Consider the following 21,566-nt stretch of genomic DNA (forward strand, 5'->3'; position numbering starts at 1 on the left):
CCCAGTTCTGCATGCACTTATCACCTGGAGTAGCCCTTATGACCCACTGAAGTCAAAGGGCTGCCTTCACTGCTGTGCCAGGTGTAGTCACGTACTCCTCCCAAAGCGAATGTGAAACCTACCAGATCAGAACAAGGGAAGGCACCCACCCATTCAGCACCCAGATGAAGTCAAATCAACAGGACTTAAGCACGCGTTCAAGCGTTCTGCTGAATTAGGAGCAAAAGGCCGACACAAGGGGGCTGAATTGCCACTCCCTCCAGCGCAAATGAGGAGTGACTCCGCTCCAGTCAATGGATTTACACCACGGAAAAACTGGAGTAAGACAGGAGGAGAATCAGGTAAACCATGCAAGGCAACGGAGAAGCAGGCCAACCGCAACAATCCAAGGCACTGAGCGCTGCAGAATCGGGCCCGACACAAGACCAGAATCGGGCCCCTTGATTTTAAAAGGGCTTCTCCAGATTTACCTCCCCGTGAGCAGCCCAAAGCCTGCATGCGTTTGACCAACATTTGCGGTCTTCCCCCAACCCAGGCGCTGCTCATCAGATCGTTTCCAACACCTGAATTAGAGAGACAAACCCACCAAACCGGAGAATAGCCTATTTCTAAAATGAGGTCACAGCCTTCTTTTGGAGCAGAAATGGGCCCCTGTTCCCTGGGGGGGGCGCGGGGGAGGCAGAAGGGGCAGCAGAGCGAGGCATTTGCACTAAGTGATCACATTTATTTGAATATTTTTTTTGTGTTCTAAAATTGGTTACAGAATAAATACCTGTGCCTTATAGCAGGAAGTCCACTTTTTTTTTTTTTTTATACAAAGTGCTTGTTACAGGAAGTTGCATCAGCGATACACGGGAAGGGGCGTGTGCAACTTGGCGACGCTTCCCCCCCGGAAACTAAAACAGAATTTTTTTTTTATTTATTCTTTTCTTTTTTTTTTTAAAGTTTCTTTTCCCTTTTTTTGTTTGTCTGTTTGTTTGTGCATTAAATCTCCTGCCATTGTGTATTTACAAATCTCCGAAAGAAGGGAAAAAAAAAAATGCCAGGATGCATGATAAGTGGCCTTTCCACACACACACGCACACACACACACAAAAGATAAGCCTTGTTTTAAAAAAAACAAACCCAAAAATCTACAAGTATCGTTTCTTACTGAATCAATGATATAATTCTTTTTTTTTTTTTTTAAAAGGGAAGGAAAAAATAAAAATTAACCAAACCAAAAAGAACCCACAGACACTGAAACAGAAAAGGAGCCACCGTCCCTCTAAGTTTTCCAAACCAGAAAGTAGCAAGTACATGTGAAATTCGAAACCAGATGTCTGATTGAAAAACCTCATTCATTTCGTCCTCATCTTTTTCCAGGGAGGGGAGGAATTTTGAAAAATTAAATTAAAAACCAATATTAAAAAAGAAAAAAGCGAGATGAGAGAAAAGAGTCTCCCACATTCCGAAGAGGTGGGAAGGAAGAAAACTGGGTGCGATTTAAAAAGAAAAGCAAGAAAACTGGATTTTTATCTCCGAATGTGTAATTAACAACACTCTGTGGGGAGTCTGATGGTTAACTGGTGACGTAGTGTTTGGTGGAAGGTTGGCCGTAGACTCTATAGAAATCCTGGCGCCCGTGCTGCTGGGATGCGTCAATCCATTCCCTCACGGCAAGTCCGGGAAGTGACTGAGGTACAGCCGGAGCAGGGGGGAGTGGATGGGAGTACTCCTGCGAAGAGACTGTCCAGGGGAAGTGACCCGACCTGGGGTACGGCTGGTGCCCGCTGTGATTGGACACCGAGGAACAGTAACAGTTATCCACTGAACAGACCAGGATCTTGCGCCCGCCGTACTGGGATAGCACAGACTGCTGAGAGGACGTGCTATTGGGATAGTGAGACGGGTTGAAGACCGAACCAGAGTGGACTGGCTGCGGGCCACTGGGCAGTCCAACAATGTGCTGCGTGGAGCTACAAGGCACCATGGGTTGTGCGGACTGGCCCTCGCCAGCGGAAGCCCCCTGGCTCATATACTGGCTTGCCACAGTCCCAGACGATGGCTCGAGAAAGCTGCCTTCGGGGAAGGCTGCGGAGTGCTTGCGTTTCTCCGCTCCGGAGTTGCTGACGCTGCACGGGTACATGGGGATGCTCTGTAGGAATGGGACCGGGGTGCTGAATGGACCTGGACGGGGAGAGAGAAAAGACAAACGGCCAGATCAGAAACCACCGCTGGAATTCAGGAGCCAGAGGGGAAAACGAACAATGGCTCAGAGAAACAACAAGACCATAGGCGCCAACTCCGTGGCTGGAGCCACCCGCCGAGCAGCTCCTCCCCCTCCCCCACAGCACCTCCCGCCCACCGCCAATCAGCTGTTCAGTGGCAGGCGGGAGGCACAGGACAAGTGGGGGTGGGAGGAGGCGGGGAGGGGCTCTAGCTGTGGAGACGGGGGCAGGAAGAGGCAGAGGGTGGGTGAGGGCTTGGGGAAAGGGGCGGAGCGGGGGCAGGGCCTCGGGGCGGAGCACCCCACTGGGGACAGCTAAAGGTCGGCGTCAGTTCCACCCCGCTCTCCCAGCATTCCCTTCTCCCTGGAGGCTCCAGCCCTGCCCGAGGCGTCGCTGCCATGTTCCAGAGAGGGCGGGCCCCTGGAACCGGCCCCCCAAATCACCACACTCGTCCCGAGGGAGCTGGAACCCGCGCCCTCGGCAACCATCTGAAGAGATGGAATTTGCCCCGTGCACCGAGGCGATTGCCCACATGGAAGGAGGCGGGAAGGGGGGGCTGGAAGCTGGTTTCAGAGCCGCAATCAAAGCTGCAATTACAGGGCCATGGTCCAGTTCCAGCCCTCCCGAAGCCTGTTCCCAGCCCAGGAGCTGCATTGATGTCAGCCAGCGTACAAGGTGAACCCCGGCTGGGTCTCTTGGAAATGCAGGGCTCTGTACACCAGCCAAACATGACCTCACCCTCCTTGCCGAGCAGCCGCTGGCTAGGGACGCTCTGCATTAGTAGTGCAGCCCCAGGCCACAAATTCAGAAGACCCTGCCTGGAGGCGATACTAGCCATCACGGGCTGTTAATTACCCTGGGAACTAGAGGGAGCCATGGGGTTTGTCTGTGTCCAGCAGCCTCAATACAGAATCCCATCTACATCCATTAGAGAGGACTTCTGCCTCCTCTTTAACTAAAGGGGCTCAATAGCAGAAATCCAGAGTAACACCATTGATTCCAGAGCCATTTACCGGAGAAGAATAGGACTCAGATTTCTGCCTCGTAACAGGGCATCCAGTTCAAGGAGCCTGCACAGACCTGCAGGCCTCTTGCTAACAGAGAGGCAGAGTTATGTCTGCGGACTCACGTTGGCAGCCAGACCAGGTGGCCCCTATCAGCTCCAACCCAGGGGTATGAAAAGAGACAGCGGGAACTCTGGGCAGGGATAAAGGGGTCCTGCAGGGACAAACTTTTAAGGACAGCCAGTTGAGGTTTCTTTTGTTGTTATTTAAGTTAATGCTAAAGGCAAATGGCAGGAAGGTGCCCAGATACCATGGTGATGGGAACCAGAGATAGACAGAGGCAAATTTGGCCCAGATTCTGTATGTGTTCTGTGATTGGAACAGGGTGGGAAAGTCCCCTGCCTGCATAGCCGTTTTCTGTCACTACTTTGGGAGAGCTGGGATAGTAATTAAAAAGACCAGCATCTATTTAAAAGAATTCACTCCAGTCCCCTTTTGTATTGGCTGCCGAGCAGCCTTCAAGAGACACTGCATTTTACTGGCACGAATGTTTGCAGAAAGCAAACCTGAAATGCACAGCGGTTGCACAATGGGCACCTGGCACTGAGCTGTGCTGCCTTTTTTGATGTCTAAATCTGCTCGGCCGTCAGGGAGCGCCCGGGGAAACTGGTACAGCCAGCAGCTGTGCACACCATTTCATCATCACTGCCCGATCCTCCATCCTCCCACATGCCTTCCCGCCAGACCCTGTTCATTGTCCTCCTTGCTGGGTTCACTCTACGTTAGCCTGGAAGATCCTTGGGCCGGGTGAAGCCCCAGATTCCGCCATGGCACTGTATATACACAACAAACGACGCCATCACCAATGGAAATGGCATGTAGGGAGGCTGCCTCTCTCCCCGGATCTCGGCGCCGCACGACAAGGCCCATGGATCAGAGGGACGTCTCACCTTCCAGCAGCTTCCTCAGCTGCTTCTCCTTCTTGGCGATCTCGTTCAGGAAGAGCTTGGAGTTGAGGTGGCCGATCTTGGGAGGCGGCAGGCTGCCGCCCGTGCAGTTCTGAGTCCTTTACCAACCAGCAAGGAGAGCAAAAGGACTCATTAAAAGCGTCAAGCTTCCCCTCCTCTCCCCTCACCCCCCACGCTCTGCCCGGCTCTCATCTCTCCCCAGGCCTTTCCCAGCGGCTGACAGCTGCCGAACATCTGCCGGGCAGCCTCATCTGTAATTAGCTCCGCGTCAGCCAGGGACGGAAAGGCCTTTACATCAGCCAGTCCCTCTCCTGGGGCTTTGGCCAGCCTAGTTTTAAAAGGCCCCCGTGGTGCAACTCCCGCATCCCCCGCAAGCGCTATTTCTATTAGGAGACGCCCCCATAGCCTGACAGGACACAGGCAGGAAACCGCTCCTGATATCCAGCCTGCGTTTCCTTTCCGTTCAGCCCGTTAGCCCCAGTTAGATCCCAGGGTACCATCCAACATGGCCCCCCTCCCTTCTGGGGGTCTTATGCCCTGTGATCACGGCCCCCCTACTCCCAGCTCTTTTAAATCAGTCCCAAATCAGTCTTTGGCTCTCCTCGGAGCTCCCATTCAGCGGGAGGCAAATGCATCTGTTCGGGGCCTCGGAAGGGCATGTTCTTCCTCGGGGTGCCCTGCGTGCGTCTCCGCGGCCAGCAAGTAGGCGAGGACCATGCTGGAGAGACCAACAGGCACACGCTGCAGGGGTGGTGACCGCAAGTCCTAGCAGTGCTGGCAGCTAGGCCCAGGGATGGGTCCACTGAGCTAACAGCGGTGGTACTCAGTCCCTTCTCACGAAGGCTCGCTCTTCTGGGAGAGCGTGTGACTTTTCTCCCCACCTTCCTCCCGCCCCAGATAACGGCTCCGGATCACACAACCACCACCACCACCACCACCACCACGCTTTCTACTTCTAGTAGCTCTAGAAGATCTCACAGCACTCTACACATGACAATGACTCAAACCTCCCACACCCCTGTGGGGTAAATTCTTAGCTCCATTTTGCAGATGGGGGAAACTGAGGCACAAGGCCGGAAAGTGACTTGCCCAACGTCACTCAGTGAGTGTGTGGCAGAGATGGGGCTAGAACCAAGGTCGGGCGACGCCTAGCCCTGTGTCTAAGCCACGCTCTGTAGCCCTGCAACACAGCCGACAGAGCCTCCGATCCCACCCTTGCTTGAGAACATGAGTTGCCAGGAGACTGGCTTCTTACCTGTCCATTAAGATTTTCACGGACTTGGTATTCTGCGAGGGAAAGGAGAAACCCTGGTCAGTGACTGCTGTGTATCGTCTCAGCTGTGTCCCGATGCACCTCTCCCAGGACCTGCACCCCCCCACACACTCCAGGCCTGGCTTTCTCCTGAGCAGAGATCATGCCAAATTGCCGCAGGGGGCGTGAGATGCGGTAAGTCACCCGCCAGGAGCTGGGACGGGACACAGTCACCTGGCACTGGTGTTACACTTCAGGAGGAGGATCACCAGGGATGAACGACTAACGCAGCACTGCCCCATCGTGCCCACCCCCAGCTAGCTTCACCGCCACTCCCCAAAACAGTAGCCTTCGGATTCACCTCTGGGAAGGGATCTGGGGCCCTGGCCCTTCCCACTGGCTCCAGCGCTCCCCTCTATCAGGGTGTAAATTCCTGCTCATCCGCTGGATTTGGCCAGAGATTTTCCCAGCTTCCTTTAAAGCCTCCTTACGAGGGAAGCCAGCACAGGCTGCAGGCTCGTGAGGAGCTCAGGCGTTGATCATCCGCCTTAAAGGAGGAGCAGAGCTGTCTGGGGCCTGTGAGCAGGAGATTACCACCAGAGGAGGGTGAGGAGAGGGGAGGGGAGACACTGGCCCAGCCGCTCCCCCACCCCAGCTTCAAGGCCAGGAAGGGCCCCTTAATCAGTCGGAATCCATCCAGGGAGTGAGGTGAGGCAGAGGGGTCGAGCCGGTTCATGCACCAGCTCAATCAGGGTTTAAGTGGAAGGCCCTAAAACCCACCCAGGCTCAGGAGGGAGGGAGATCCTGAGGGTCCCCCTTTTCTGTTTAGCGATGACACACAGGGCCTACCCCCATCCCTAGCTCTGCTGTGCGACTTGGGTTTTGTTCCTGGCCCATCTTTTGTCCACTCCCTCCCCGGGCTGACTGATTATCCCCACGGGCCATGACAGGGACAGGGCCAACCGCTGCCTGCCTACCCCAGGAGAAACCAGCTAATCCACAGCAAGGACCGAGGAGCGTCCCGGCTTACAGCCAAACAGGCATGTGGGCTGGAAAAGCTACTCCGGCCATCAGGAGACTGGGGCCAAATTTAGACTCTTAGGAGGAGCAGATCCTGCCTTGTCCCCTGCTCAGCAGCCCCTTCCCCTAAGGTGCTCCTCCTACTCTTCCAGGCTGGGAGATGGGGGTACTGATGGCGTGGGGAGAGCTGACCCGGGGAAGGGGTGTGGGAATCACGAGGTTACTCTGCTCCCAGCCCATCACTAAACCTGAGTCTCTTTGTTCTGGGGTCACAATGGGGGTGTGTGGTCAGCCCAGGGACCCTGACAAAGCAGTTGCTGCCCCCAAGATGTCCCCCATCCCTCCCCTACTGTTAGAATCTGGCCACCAGCCCCGTTATCCCAGGGGCTCCCCCTCTGCCTTCCCATGGCCAGCTGGGCCCCTCCTGGCACCTTCATGAAGTTGATGTCCTCGGTCTTGTCGAACATGACCTGGACAGAGCTCAGCAGCTTCTTGGCCTCCTGCATGCGCTCGTTGAGGTGCAGCACCTGGGCCGCGTTCTCATTGCAGAACTTGGCCTGGGCCTTTTCCAGGATCTCCATGGTCTTGCGCAGGTCCTCGTCCAGGAGCTGGTGCATCTTCTCGTACTGCAGGCGCACCTCGTCCTTCAGCTGGCTCACCTTCTCCTGGGGGGGGGGGAAGGAGAGCGCCCAAGGTCAGACCCCGCCACCCCCGCTCGCTGCAGAGCCCCGCCCGCCACCCTCGTGGAGGGAGAAACGGGGACAGGGCCTGCTAGTGCTTTGCCGACGTCCCCGGCCTGCCCCTCCCCTCCCCCAACCTGTCTCCTGGCGGGCCAGCCCTTCGGCTTTGCCTCAGCCCATGGACCAAGATATTCAGGGCTGTGGAGGTATTTACAGGAGGGAACAACTTGGCCCTGTGGGTCAGGACGCCTGGGTTCCATTCCTGGCTCGGGGGGTTGGCAGGGTGAGCGATCACAATGGATTAATCAGTGTCACCCACCCAGGCCTAGCTTCTAACAACCCAGAGAACAGCCTTCCCCTCCATCCAGAAGCCAACGCAACCTGCAGCAGCAGGCCTCCGTGCAAGGCCTCTGCCATGCCTGCGAAGGCCCGTGATGGGTGGCGGAGCAGTTCCGGGGCCACCTGCCAGCTGGACCATCGCTGGCAGTGCAGCCGAGTAGCCTGGGAACCGCAGAGGTCCCAGGGCGGCTGTGGAGGCTCAAGGCCTCTGCTGGGATAGCGAATTCCCTCCAGATCCAAGCAGATCACCTGGGATCTATGGGGGCTCAACTCCACCCCAGAGCAACCAACTCCACCAGCGAGGGGAGCTTTCTCCAGGGCCCGTTCAGCCCTTAGTTCCTCAGCCGAGCCTGCCCACGGAGGGGCCAGATCCCGCCGCGCTCACCAGCTTGAGACCCCCCTGTCAGTTTCACCGGAGCCGGTGAGGTAGAGGTGAAAGGCTCTACGCACCCCCTGCTCTGCCTGGGCCCCCCGGGGGGTGACCTGCCTTGCGGTGGGGCCATAAAGAGGAGGGGGACGGACCCAACAGATTTTCCCCTACGCAAAATATTAACCTCGATCTCCGGAGTCTCCCCTTTCCTGTGGATTTCAGCACTCCCCTCTGACGTCCCTATATAAGGGTCTCGCAGCTCTGGGTCCCATGCCCTGCTCCGAGGAGACGTTGGCATCCCGCTTGGCTTGGAGTGTATTAAGATGGTTCCCTCCCCCACCCACCCAACACCCCCCCACACTCCTTCCTCTTCCATGGCCCTGGGGGAGAGCAGTGAGAACCCCCTATATCCTGAGGGAGCTGGGGGCAGGCAGAGGGGCTGCAGAGACCAGCAATGAAAAGCTCTTGTACCAAGAGACTTTCCCCCACTTCCCCAACCAGGGCTGCTTAGCTAGCACCTGAGTAATGAGGCAGAGAGAGACAAACCCAGCCCCCCCGCACCTGAGCAGGGTGCCCCTCCTCCCCTGAGAGGGTAGACCCACAACAGCCCCTTTTCCCCACACCCTCGCTTTGCCCCAGCTTCACTTGGGGGTCTATTCTGGGCACTGACTCCCCTTCCCTCCTCCAAGATCCTAATGAATCCGGACGGCCAGCAGCTCCGAGAGACCTCCCACCAGCATCGGGCCCCTTCTGGATCCTCACAGCAATGGCAACTCTGGGCTGACTGCCCTGGCCCCGAGCAGAGAGTTAACTCCACGCCGGCTGGACCTCTGTCCCCCCTAAGCCCGGCACCGCGGAGCCGCAGCAGCCTTGAGGACGGCGGGCGATGCCCGGGCAGCCCCTGGCGCGGGAGGACTGGCTCGTGCCCTGCTGCCGTGCGAGGCCCTGCCTTGGTCGAAGGGCGCGGCCACGAGGGAGGGAAAAGCACCAGCTACCTCGACCAGCCGCTTGTCCGACTCCAGCTTGTAGAGCTGCTCCTCGATGTCCTGCTCCCTCTCCTCCAGGCGGTCCTGCTGCTTCATCAGCATCTTCTGCAACAGAACAGACGGCAAGCGGCCGTCAGTCACCGGGGCGAGCCGCAGGGGCACGTGAGGGAAGACAGACGCAAGCGGGATCAGCGGTACACAACATCAACGGGACAGCGGAGGTGGCGTGCTGGCTACCGGGTCAACCGTTCAGGGGTATGAAATTCTGATCTACAAGGTCCCATCCTAAGCAACCCTCCCCAGCTAGCAGGCAGCGTCCGGCCCTGATTCGCGGCCTCTCTGTAGTGCCAGTCTCTGCCTAGCTGGCTTTTTGGGGGTAGCAACGACCACGGGAGGGTCTTGCAGAGCGAGAGAGACGTCCCCGCCTCCTCCCTCATTGGAGACTTTATATTGGTTCTTTCTTGGTGGCTTTCGTGAGCCAATAAGAAAACTCCTCTAGACTGAAAGCCTGTTTGTGCCTGGAAACCACCTTGGAACAGCCGTCCCGAGGGTCGGGTTTGAAAGGTCAGCGTTCCCTCTCCACACAGAGGGCCTGGCCACTGTGGGGTCTGACCCGTTTCTGTTTAAGACCCTGCGTTTCGGCTCCCCGCTAAAAGCGACACTGCACAGCCCTGTCACAGGGATAATGACCATCACAATTACCCAACGAGCCGAACTGCCTGGGTTTGGCGGGACAGACGCTCTGGCAGCCCCCCAGGAGCAGATCTGGGGCTCTGGCTGGCCTGGAGGAAACAGCACCCCTCTATAAACTGAGGGAGGCGCTGCTGACTGCACTCACAGCCGCCTCCACTGAATACGCAAAGATATCTATCCACTGTCCCTTCCAGGCCTTCGGAGAAACAGAGCTGTGCTGTATTCCCGGGGTCTCCCATACAAGACCCCTTTCCCACAGCCACTTCCTATAGGACCATCAGGTCTGGCTGCGAAGAAGAGTTGACACAATCGGAAGCGGCTACCAAGAGTAACAGCCTATACAAGATAAATGAAGAAAAAAGTGCATCTCGTCTGCTCCCCATTCGTTCTCCTCCTTCTGTCCCTTGTAGCCCCACTTCCCCATTATCCAGGGACAGGGTTTTTGTCTAAGCAACCAAGTAAAGAATCCAGGGAATAGTAATACTGGCGATAAATTTTACAGGCTGGCTGAGCATGTTGTAGCCCTCTCTAGTGGCTGCTAAGGATAAGAGCCTACTACCACCAGCAGCTGACTGAGTTACTCCTTTAGCTCTAGAGGTAGAAGCCGATGCATAGGTACAGAAGTTTGTAAGTTCAATCCCCACTCATGACTCCCGGTACAGCGTGTTACATATATGCTGATCTTACTACTACTCAGTTACACTTCTAGAGGCCTTTCCCTACATGGGAGACTCCCAAAGTGCCATGTAAAAGAAGGGTTACTCTCATTTGATACACAAGGAACCGAGGCAAAGAGAGATGTCCAACGTCACAAAGCAAGTCAGTGGAAGAGTTGGGAACGAGTGCTAGATCTCTCGACCGCCAGTCCAAATCCCTATATCCCCCGATTATTTTAGAGGTGATGATAGAAGGAAATATTTATAGTATAGCCTCGCTGATCAGAGTGAAATGTGCAGTGTACTGGAACAAGGCAGTATCCCTTTTAATAGTTTGTGAGCCCTCTAGAGGCGCTCACTGTGTTCTATGCTGTAGACACTGCCAGAAACCAGTCAGAACAGCCGGGTGTCTGCCCCTTGGCCTCGCATGTTCACGTATATTTAGTAAACATGGTTATTTGGGACCTAACTGTGCCCCTGTGGTTCCTTCACATTGTTTCTGTGCTGTAAAGAGTGAAAGACACAACAAGATGGGTGATAGGAAGGTAGAGCAGATAAACAGCGTTTCAGATGAGGGACCTTCATCCCAAAAGACGGGAGAAGGTGGCCTCATTTCTGATACACGTGTTTTTTTCTGGATAATAAAGATTCAGCTAAACCAAGCTTGCGAAATCCTACGGAGGTTTTTTTGGCTGGGGGAGTGAAATATCACTATACGTCTTCCAGGCTGATCGCTGTCAAGGTGGAATCCGTGGCTGGGCTGGTACATTTTCGTGTTGGGTTTCAGCTACTCCGGCGAGAGAGGAAGCTCCGGCAGGTTCCTCCCCGACGGCAGTGCCCTTGGAGAGAAGGCCCGTCCTTGAGAATTTAGGGATGAGAGAGGAAAGAACATTTTAAAAGCTGCCCCGCAAGCAGCTTCTATTTTCTAACAGGGGGAATCTTGTTCTGGGAAGAGGACCATGTATTTTCCAGCCTCAGCCAGATGGAAGAGACGCACACGCACACGCCCTAAAAGACAGAATAAATCAGAAATCCAAAAATGGCTACAACCATATGAGTCATCTGCTAAACAGCTTGGCTCGGAGGCCCGGCATTCCGGCCAGAAGGCGAGCAACGAGCCACTGGTACAGGATCAGCGCCGGGCAACTCCAGGCGCTACGTCAGGGGCGCCCAACCCGTAACACACACGCAGAAGAATTCTCAGACATTTGCCCTTAATTCTTCCTGCATTAATCCCTTCAGGAAAAGCCACTGCACTCCTAACCTGACCGAGGAAGAAGGGAGGGGCAGCTGGGAAACTGACCGGTTGGAAGAGAAACACGGCACAGCAACGGGGACACGGAGGGAAATGGCAGCTAAGACCAATTTTGAGGGGATTATTGCTAATATAAACCAGCACTCGGGGATTTATAATCAAGTAATTAATTCCTGGTCTAAGCAGGGGGAGGGAGGGCGGGAGAGAGGCGGAAGACGGAGCTGCCACGATTAGTTGCATTGCAGGGAGAGGCTGAAGCCTTCAACTTAATTTGTAAGCAAGAATTTGGAGCCTCCTCGATTCGGTGTTTTTCTGAAGGTCTGGGGCACCTGCAGCCTCGTTAACACTTGGATAAGTCAAGCACTAGAAGAGGAGTGGGCCCCTTCTTGGGTTTCTTCGCCTCCAGCCTCGGTCCCTTAATGAGACACTGACGGGTCAAACTGGCCCTGAATCTAGGCTCTGGATCAAACCAGCAGCTCCCAGCGGGTCCGTATGCAGCCCCCACTCTGCTCTCCTGGGTGGGGTGGGGCATGAGGACCTGAGGGGGAAACTGACTTGCAGCACTAGTGAGCCTGACTAGATGTGCAATGAACAGGAAGGGGGTGTGTGTGTGTGGAACAGCAGAAGCACCCTAAAAAAGTGTGTGTGTGGGGCCACAGGTGTCCCTGCCCCCACTTCACCACCCCTTCTCCCTGAGCCCCCGCTCCTCATTCCCCTCAAGGCCCCACCCCGCCCCTTCTTCCCCAGCCACCCCTTCCCGCGAGGCCCTGCCCCCACCTCTTTCCCCCAAGACCCCCTCGCTTTTTCCTCCCCACCCCCTCCCCCAGCGCTTGCTCTTATGGCTATGCCCTTCCAATTTTAAAAAGTGGGGAGGCCATGGCTCCTTGGTCCCCCCCGTTCTGGTGCCCCTGGTGTGTGTGTCTTTAGGTGGTTGTAAGAAACTGGTGTTGGGGGTTGTGGGTGTGTACACACTTACAGCATTATTAATATTTATATTGCAGTAGCATTGACTAGCCACCAGGGAGATCAGGGCCCTGCTGCGTTAGGCGCTGTACAAATGCAGAGAGCCCCCCGGCCCCGAAGAACTCACCATCTCAACAGACAAGGCCACGTGGGAAGGGAAGCAGAGGTACAGGGAGGGGATGTGACCTGCCTCCGGTCACATGTGTCAGTGGTGAAGCTGGGTCCCACCCAGTAGAGGGAAGTGATGAGGGGGGCTGTGAAGCCCAGCGGATGGGGTATCGGCATATCTCACACACAGCGGACGACGGGCATTGACCAGCTAATTTCCCCAGTCCCATGCCAAGCAATGTTTGCTGCAGACATAAGCCAACTACCTTCATCAAATGCAAGATCTGTCCAAAGGACCCTGCTGATTTTCGTGGGTCACTTCTTCCCGGGTGACTGGCTCCTGGTTCTCCTCAATCAACATGCAGGGAACCAGCCCGAGAGCGCCCCCCGCCTCCCCCCCGGCATCTGCTCACGAGGTTACCTCACTGCTTGACAACGATTTCTTTGCCTTTGGGATACCCTTGGGAAGTCAGATCTAACCACGAATCACCACTGTCCAGGCCAGGAGTTGACAAACTTTGCCATGTCCCCAGCTACCCCTCAGGGGAAAAATCCCTTCTCAGGGGCCTCCCAGAAAGCCGAGCGCTTCACGAAACCTCTACAAAAAGCCATTACAGCCTCTGCAGCAGAAAGGCAGCCATGGAAACAGAGGTGACGCAAGCTCCTCTGGGACCCTAAGGAACCCCCAGGACAACCTCCGGCACAGCTCCGGCTTGCACGCCCGTCCCGATCCCCGGCCTCAAGCTGCACACCGCGAACCCGGGCCATTCCCAGGGCCGGACAATGGCGCAGCAGCCTGGTCAGAGCCTTTCGTGAGGCCACCACGACAGCCTGGCGGAGCAAGGAAGGAAGTGGATGGCCCCATTCAATTCTCCTACAGTGGCCCAAGTAACGGGCATTCTGTAACAAGACGTGCTGCACAGAACGCAGACGTGACTCCCGGCCTCCAGCCACAGAGCAGGAGGAGGATGTTGCTGAGGGGGACATCTCTCCGCAACCAGAGCCCCGAACACGGACGACTCCTGAGAGTCCAGAACCCTGTAGAGCTCCGTGGTGACTGATCAACGCGCCGTGGTCATCGACTGTGCGAGGATAATAGGATTTTTTTTTTTAAAATAGGAATGTAGTGGGTGAAATCCTGGTTCCATGGAACTCAATGGGAGCTTTGCCATACATCTACGTTCCTAGCAAGGAGTAGTTAAACCAGAGTGCAGCGCCGTCAGCAATCCATTCCAGGAAGGCCCACCCAGACCTTGTGCAGTACAGGTTGGGTTTTTCATGCTGCAGGCTACTGACCCATGAAGCTACAGGGGCTGGCCCCGCTCAGCCGCCTCGATGCAGAATCCCCTTCGCATTCATCACTCCTGAGCCCTGGCTCTTCTCCCACACTCCAGCTCCACCAGAAGCCCCCACACACACATCCTGCAGCAGGCCCCCCGGAGCCAGCGGGAAAAGTTCCCACTGACCTCAGTGGGACTCTACATCCCAACGTGAGAATGGGGCCCGAAGCAGGTCTACCGGCTCACAGCTGTTAGCGCTGCACAGCAATGCAAAAGATCTGGGTTCGATCCTCGGCCCAAGCCTCTGGAGAGGCAAGATCAACACCCTAAGCACTTAGGGCCTGTCCTGTCCATGTGGCAGCTCTTTTAACTATTTAACCCCTATCTATCTATACAGCCTTTCAACCCTTCCGCGCAATGCTGCCAACTCTCGTGATTCCATTCCAAGCCCCACAATACGTGGTGTTTCATCTAAAGCCCCAGCTCTTGGAATCCTGTGATTACATGAGAATCACTGCTTGCTTGCTTGAAGTTCCCAGGCCTCATTGGTGCAGAGAAAAGTTGGAAAATGTGCCATGAATACAATCTAAAGACTCAGAAGACCAATAAAAGAACCTGACATTTATGACGGTTTGATACAGCTCACGATACAGTTGCACCCACAGCAACAAGTTCCAATAATAAAAAATATAGGCAGAAACCACCCCTTGCTGTATTGATGAGAGCAATTTCCTCTCTCTGTAATATGGACTGAGTTCTTTAGGTATTTTGAAAAGGAAAATATATCCCTTCCCTCTCCCCCTGACTTCCTGCCAAACAGGTATTTCTGAATTCGGGAACTACCCCCTCCTCCCAGCTCAGCAGGGTTCACCACTTAATGGGTGATCCCCCCCCCCAAGATTTGCAGCAAAGTCTCAGTTCATGCAGGACTTTCCTGTTGGGATAACCTGAGTCCCTTTGCATCTGTCTGATGTCTGGCTATCTGTTTGCATTTCCCAGAGTCTAAGAAACCTTACGCCCTTTCTCTGAGAAATGGGACAGTGCAGCCATTTGCTGGGATGGCAGCTGATCAATTTATTCCATTTAAAAAACAAAAACAAAAAGAACACCCCTCACCCGTAAAAAGCAATAAACCCCCCCCCAGTTTACACTGCTCCACAACGTGAATTTTGAGGAACAAAATGTACAAAAGATAAAATGAAGATTAATAATTTCCTTTTTATTTCAGCGTAAAGAGGTGGGTATTTTGTTTTGTTGTGTTTTAAATTTAAGCCTTCCCCTGTGCTGTTGTGAACTTAAGCACAGGGACATGAACCTAGTAGCCTATGAAAACCAAAAGTGAAACTGACCAGAAACACTGAGAGAAACTGACTGGTCCAGTTTCACCGCTCCAGCCAAGTGAAAGGCAAAAAGAGAATCAACCGCATCAATGGTGAAAAGTAGATCTGTTTGTTTAGGCTCTTTGAGGCTTAGTAATTCACGGTGCTGTCAGTAACACAGGAAAGGATTCTTATTTTATATGCAAATGTTGACAGTGTCTTATTAATAAATAACATTACTAGCCACAGAAATCCCCACAAGCAAGGAGATGCTGCCCCAACACTTAACACAGTCTCTTTTATAGTCCAACGTGGCAAGGGTTGAGTCCTGCACGGTGCCGGAGGAGCTGGGCGCTGAGCACCTAGGAAGAAGGGTGCTCACCACCTTGCAGGGCTGGCCCCCACTGTGCTGAATCTATTGTTCGCTCCGTGCATAGTTACCACAGCAGTAACTGGTTCCTTAGCAGCCGGCAATGCATTGGCTCACAGGCGGAAAGCGGAAGCGGTTCCAGCATCAGAGCACAATGGATTTCTGAATGGAGGGAAATACTCTTTTACGTCCTCAGAGTAGCCTGCCAGTGGGGATCCCAAATTAATCGGAGCCTGGGCTGAGTGGACGTACTACAACCCCCAGCAGCACAGCACTCCCCACCTGCCCGTTCCGAGAGCGTAACGGCTCATTCCCCCGCCCCCAAGGTAGCTATATAGCGAGCTTTGATCCCGCCCTGACAAGGGAAGGATGGGATCGTACTCTGCAAGTAGAGGAAGGCCACAAACACCAAGCTGTTATTAAAGGTAACCGGAGGAAAGAAAATCCAGGTTAATTATCAGAGGATCTACGTTGGTCCGGGCTGGGTGAACACCTGGGAATGTCTACTCGGGTTAGTGGTGTTGAGGTCCCCTGCGATCATGAACAGGAGTGAAATTTTGTTCGCGGGAAGAGAGAGAATCGCAAACGCACATTCAAGCTGATAATCGATCTGGCAGCACAAGGATCCTAAGCGCTAAGTCACCACCAGCAGCTCCCAGGTGGAGCTCCACTGACAGAAACCGACCGCCGGGTCGTTCAGACCAGCAGATACGCGGGTAAGAATCCAGGCCTGGGAGCGGGGAATCGGTGAGCAGGAAGGAGAGGCTGCACTCGCTGAGAAAACGGCTAACTCTAATTGCAGGGCACAAGCGTGGAGGAGGCTCGGCATTTCCTGAAAACCAGGCCCCTTTCAGGGCACGTCTACACTGTGACAAAACACACCCCACAGTAGTGAGGCTCAGCACCTGGGCCAACGGACGGGAGCTCGCATCACAGGGCTAAACGTAGCCCTGTTGAGATTCCCGCTCAGGCTGGGGCCTGGTCCTCGAGACCCACCCACCCCTTGCCAGGTTTCAGAGCCCGGGCTCCAGCCTGAGCCCAAACGTCTACACGGCTACTTTAGTGCCACGGCATGAGCCTCCCAAGCCCCAGTCAGTGACCAGGCTGAGACTCGCTTTCACGGGTTTTTTGCAGCATAGATGTACCCTGTGATGTCTCAAATTGGGCACCCCAAAAACAGAGGGACCTTAAAGCACTAATCTGTTTTGAAAATTTCGGCTAGGCTGTCTCTCTCTCTCATCTATACACGTCTAGAGCGCAGTGGGTACACGGGAGCTGGAATCTTCCAAAGGTGCCGAGGGGAGTTAGATGTGCAAATCTCACTGAACAGCAATAGGATTTGCCTATAAAAATTCCAGCCGTCATTATGCACACACACCCCCCCCCCACAGATACACAATTACTGCTTGTATTACATTGTATTGTAATTGTATTAAATTGTATTACAGTGCTTGTATTAGCATCTAATCATGGATCAGGGCCCCATGGTGCTGGGCACAATACATGCACAGAGACCTGGGGGGAGGTGATTTTGGTACTAGGGACTAAAACTTCATAGAAATTATATATATATTTTAAGCTTCCAGAGAGAAGGAAAAAAAACAAACAAGATGTACTAGGTAAAGAGAGCAAGGCAGGGCTGTTATCTGCATTTGATAGATGGGAACTGAGGGCCAGAGACACTCAAATGACTCATCCATAGTAAATGAACCAGGGTCTTCCATGTTCTAGGTGAATACCCTAACCACTACACTCTCCTCTCTGCAGCAAGCAGCTCGTACGCTGGGTTTCTGCCAAATCCATTCAAGAGCAATCCTGCGACTGTCCTACTTTCAAGTGCTGCTCCCTGGTCAGCACTTGCAGATAACAATCGATACCCCCAGCAGCACCCCCCAGCCCTGCCTGGAAGCTGCCATCGCTCACCCAAGGTGACAGCCCAGCCTGGGATCGTTCGATGTCTGAGCTGTACCCACGGCAGAAGCTGAAAACTACGTGCTCAAATCCCGCTCTCACGGAAGTCAATGGCCAAGCTCCTATGGAGTTCTACTGGAGTGGGTCACACCCCAGGCCGTCCTTGGAAAGCTGCTTTTTCCTGCTCTCCAGATCACAGAAGTGAGAATTCCCGAGCACGCCCTTCCCCTTTAAAACAAAGGGGATCAGCCTCCTATCAGGGAGCCCTTTCGTGCTTTTGCAGCTACCCAGACTAAATTAAACTTGCAAGTTAATCTGCCACACGATCCACCCCAGTGAAGCACCCTCCCCCAGCAGGTCATCTGGTGACAAGAACCAAAAAGCTTTGTCTAGCTGAGGTTCTTCCATAGCACCTCTTGCTGGGATCTCTGCATCGCATCAGACGCGAACCGGTGACCATCAGTGAGAAGGGGGTCCTGTCCATTTCCAAGGAAGGCTTGGTTAAGTCCTTACTAACAAACCCCAATGATCACTAAAGCAGCATTTTAAACCTCTACATTTCGCTTCACACTGGGTCTCCCCTTCGTTGACATTTTTGCTCCTTCACTGAGCTTGGGGCAGTGCACAATCAGAGGAGCCCCCGTTTCTTTTTGGCTCTAGTGAGTTTTGCTCGCTAGTTCTCATGCTGTGGCAGAAGTCTGGGCTGCAAGTGCCACAAGGTAATTTGAAATCCCCCCCCCCCCCCCCCCACGAGAAAGCTTTGGCTAGCACAGTTCGCGTGCTGTGGCCGCTGCTTGCCACACTGATCAGAATCATTTTGCTGTCCTCTTGTGCCTCACCCTGTCTGTTGGTTATTTGTCTCTCCTCTTGTAACTTACGAGGACCATTCTTTTGTTAGATGTGTACAGTGCCTAGCACCATGGAGGCCTCAATCGCAGAATGGGGTCTCTAGAGGCGACATAAGGCAAACAATAAATAACACGCTTTCACTGAACCACGAATAAAATTTATATTCTGATCAGAGTTTATTACAGTATTTGTTTTAAATACCCGAAACCTTTAAAATAAATAAATAAATAAAACTCTATGCCACCTGACACTGCCCCTTTAAACACCACGGGCTAGCTAGTCCAGTTGTCTCACTCTATAGAGGGCAAGTGTTGTAGGGCTTTGATCCCGCTCTCTTCTTGCTCTGGCGCTCCCCTTGCAGCCAAATTACAGTGCTGAGCGCCCGAGTGAATAAGGTCATTGTTTGCAACAACCGGAAAGACAGAGCTGCGGGAACAACACAGGGCCAGAGGGAGGTGGGGGCGGGGGGGCAGAAGGAGGAAGATGCAGCAAGAGCAAAGAGGTCACAATCAGAGCAACGGCTCCAGATACCTTAAATCGGCCAGAGGTAAAACAGTATCTGGGCCCCACGCTGAGACCTGAATCCGGCACAGCGGCCCTGTGGGAAAGCTGATACTGGCTGCCCCAGTGTCCCAGCATAGCAGTGGGGTTAAGTCACCAGCACTGAATTTTAGAACACAATGAACTAGAGACACACAGCAGGCACACACACAGCACACACACACGCCCCGCTCAGGCTGCATCCAACACCAGACTCCTCCCTCTGTGGTTGCTGCTTTTCAGCCCGCACCACAAAAAAAGTGAATTTCCTAAGAGAAATGCATTCATAACTATGGTGACCCCTTCCCATCCAGTGGAGGGCTACAGTGCCCCAGCCTGTAAACAAGCAATAGACTTTATATGGAGATCACTCAGCCACCACTAAAATGCAGCCATCTCTGGGGTGGAGCACAATGGCTGTTTAACAGCATGCTGCAGCACGAGCACAATTTAAGACAGGACGTGACGAACACTATACCCATTTGAAACCATAGAAGGAATTTTAGGGGGGCCGGAAGTAAACACCAGGGTTGGAATTTGGCCAGGACACTGGGGTAAACACCCCACCTACTGCAGAAACTTTAAATGACAAAGAGTGTTTAGGGTCCCCGATACAGAAGACAGGACCTCCTGCAGCAGAGAAGCCCTTAGTCCTGTGCTGAGGCATTGCTCCAGTACTGCGGGGGATCAGTGACCCCAAAACCCCTTCATGCCTCTCATTCAAATCCTATGCAAGCCCAGCCCCACTTAGTTCATCAGATGCGATGCGCTCGCAGCCCGAGGTGATGTCTCTGTACAAACAGCCTAATGGAGAGAAGGAGCATTGTGTTGCCTTTAACACAGAGAAATCAGCGTGCAGAACTTCACAGCCTCAGAGCCAGGAAGCAGCTAACTCCTTGGGCAAACCTTGGGACCCCACCTGTCCCCTTCAGAGGCTGGGGTTGTTTCAGAAGGGGTGAAACACGCTAAGTTCCGGATGAGTGCCTACGACTGATGCAAACAGAGAGGCGCTGGCCCTTTAATTATCTCTCCAACCCCCAGGAGACTGACTGTAGGCCGATCCATTTACATAGACAGGAAGGAAATGTTTTCTGGGTTTCATCTTACACAAATTTACAGTAACCAGCAGTCAACAGAGGAGGTCTTGGGCGAGCTGAACGCCTCTCCTCCTCCCCAGCTAGCTAAACACATAGATCATCTATTTTCAGGTCTGGCCAGTCTCACGCTACTTTCGGGTGGATCCAGATCTCAGGCCAAGTTCCACCAACGCTACCGGGAGAGGGGGGCCCGCAACACCCGCAAGGGCTGAATGTCCCCCTACGAAGGAGACAATGCAAAAATGGGTCTTGAGAACTGACCCACCCCCGCTCAGCTACACCTCAAGATCACTCTTGCAGTTGGATTTCAAAGAGGCCCATCTTGTTTTGCAAACCATTACGGATGCATCAAAACCACATTGCTTGCACCGATCTGTTCTTCCCGTCAGGTCCAGCCTTTTATAAGGAAGTCAGGTGTAATTTTATGGAAGCCCTGTGGCCTGTGATACGCAGGAATTCAGACTCCACAATCACAGTGGTTACCTTCTGGCCTTGCAGTCTATTCACTTGCATTTCGACTTTTGGTGCTTGCAAGTTTAATGATTTGACAAAGGCACCTCCCTGTTTCCCGGTCAGCCTTGTAACAAATCCAGGAAACACTTCAGGGAAGTCACTGGGCTGAATACAGCTGGGCCACATGGAACTTCACACTCCCCGCAGGGACAGAACTCAGATCCCCCTGCTCCAAAACGACAGGCCTTGCCCACTTCAACTAAAGGAACATCTCCCCAGGCATTGAGCTGTATAGGGCCCATGACACACGGAGCAGCCATTTGGTTTAAGGTCCTTGAACAGAATACGATATGTGATCGCAAAACTATTTCTAAGTGGAATTTGAACATGATTCCCCAAATGGTTATGCCGTGTTAGGATATTACAGAGACAAGGTGGGGGAGGAAATATTTTTTTACTGGACCATCTTCTGTTGGTGAGAGACACAACCTTTCGAACTTGCACAGAGCTCTTCTTCAGGTCTGAAATGTGTGTTAACTACTTACGCTAAACAATCTGTCCCACCTGGTATTTAGCTGTGGCACTTAGTATGTTCCCCAGCCCTGAAGAAGAGCTCTGTGGAAGTTCAAAAGCTTGTCTCTCTCACCAACAGAAGTTGGTCCAATAAAAGATATTTCTTCACCCACCTTGTTTCCCCCAATGGTTGTGCTTTTAGTGACTTCTATGTTTGCACAGAGCCCTGCAGATCTGCCACAATTACAAAAAAAAAAAAAAAAAAGATCGATATCTGGGCACTGAAATTCCACAGCTAGCTCCAATGCCTTTAAAATCAGCATGTTGAGTGGTGAAGTCGTGACCAAATGCCTCCCTGTCACCTTTCCAAATAACCACCTTTGGTTGGCCTCAACGGAGGATCTCAAAGCACTGGACAAACATTTAATCAACCATCGTAGCACCCCTGTGAGCTGGAGCCCCTTTCTACCCGTGGGAAACTAAAGCATGGAGAGCGGAAGTGACTTGTTCAAAATTCACACAGCAAGTGAGGAAGAGAACCCAGGAGTCCAGCCACATTCCTTCTCCCCGCCCCTCAGTAAGATGCAACAATATGCTTGTATATTTCGGTCTGCTTCCAGTCCTTCCTTGGAGTCAGGACTCACAACCACAGCAGGACATGGATCAAGGTCAGCTCTTGGCCCCAGAATACCCCACGGCTGTGACAGATGTCGTGAGATGCTACCTGGAC

At 53.5% G+C, this 21,566-nt stretch overlaps 1 protein-coding gene across 2 annotated transcripts in view; it reads right to left on the reverse strand.

Annotated features, from left to right (window-relative positions):
* Window positions 1-703: 703 nt before the first annotated feature.
* The window catches only part of TRIM8 (tripartite motif containing 8), a 51,838-nt gene continuing 30,975 nt past the window's right edge, over window positions 704-21,566 (reverse strand). Inside the window, exons 2-6 of one of the 2 annotated variants that reach the window (XM_037904039.2) lie at window positions 8,836-8,934; window positions 6,886-7,119; window positions 5,438-5,469; window positions 4,165-4,280; window positions 704-2,169 (exon numbers count right to left, since the gene is read on the reverse strand). In XM_037904039.2, coding sequence (XP_037759967.1) covers window positions 1,562-2,169; window positions 4,165-4,280; window positions 5,438-5,469; window positions 6,886-7,119; window positions 8,836-8,934 — 1,089 coding nt within the window. In that variant the 3' untranslated portion in view covers window positions 704-1,561. The remainder of the gene's footprint in view (window positions 2,170-4,164; window positions 4,281-5,437; window positions 5,470-6,885; window positions 7,120-8,835; window positions 8,935-21,566) is intronic. The other variant, XM_037904040.2, reaches the window with a different exon arrangement.

The sequence above is a fragment of the Chelonia mydas genome, chromosome 7 (genome assembly GCF_015237465.2).
Source record: "Chelonia mydas isolate rCheMyd1 chromosome 7, rCheMyd1.pri.v2, whole genome shotgun sequence".
NCBI lineage: Eukaryota > Metazoa > Chordata > Testudines > Cheloniidae > Chelonia > Chelonia mydas.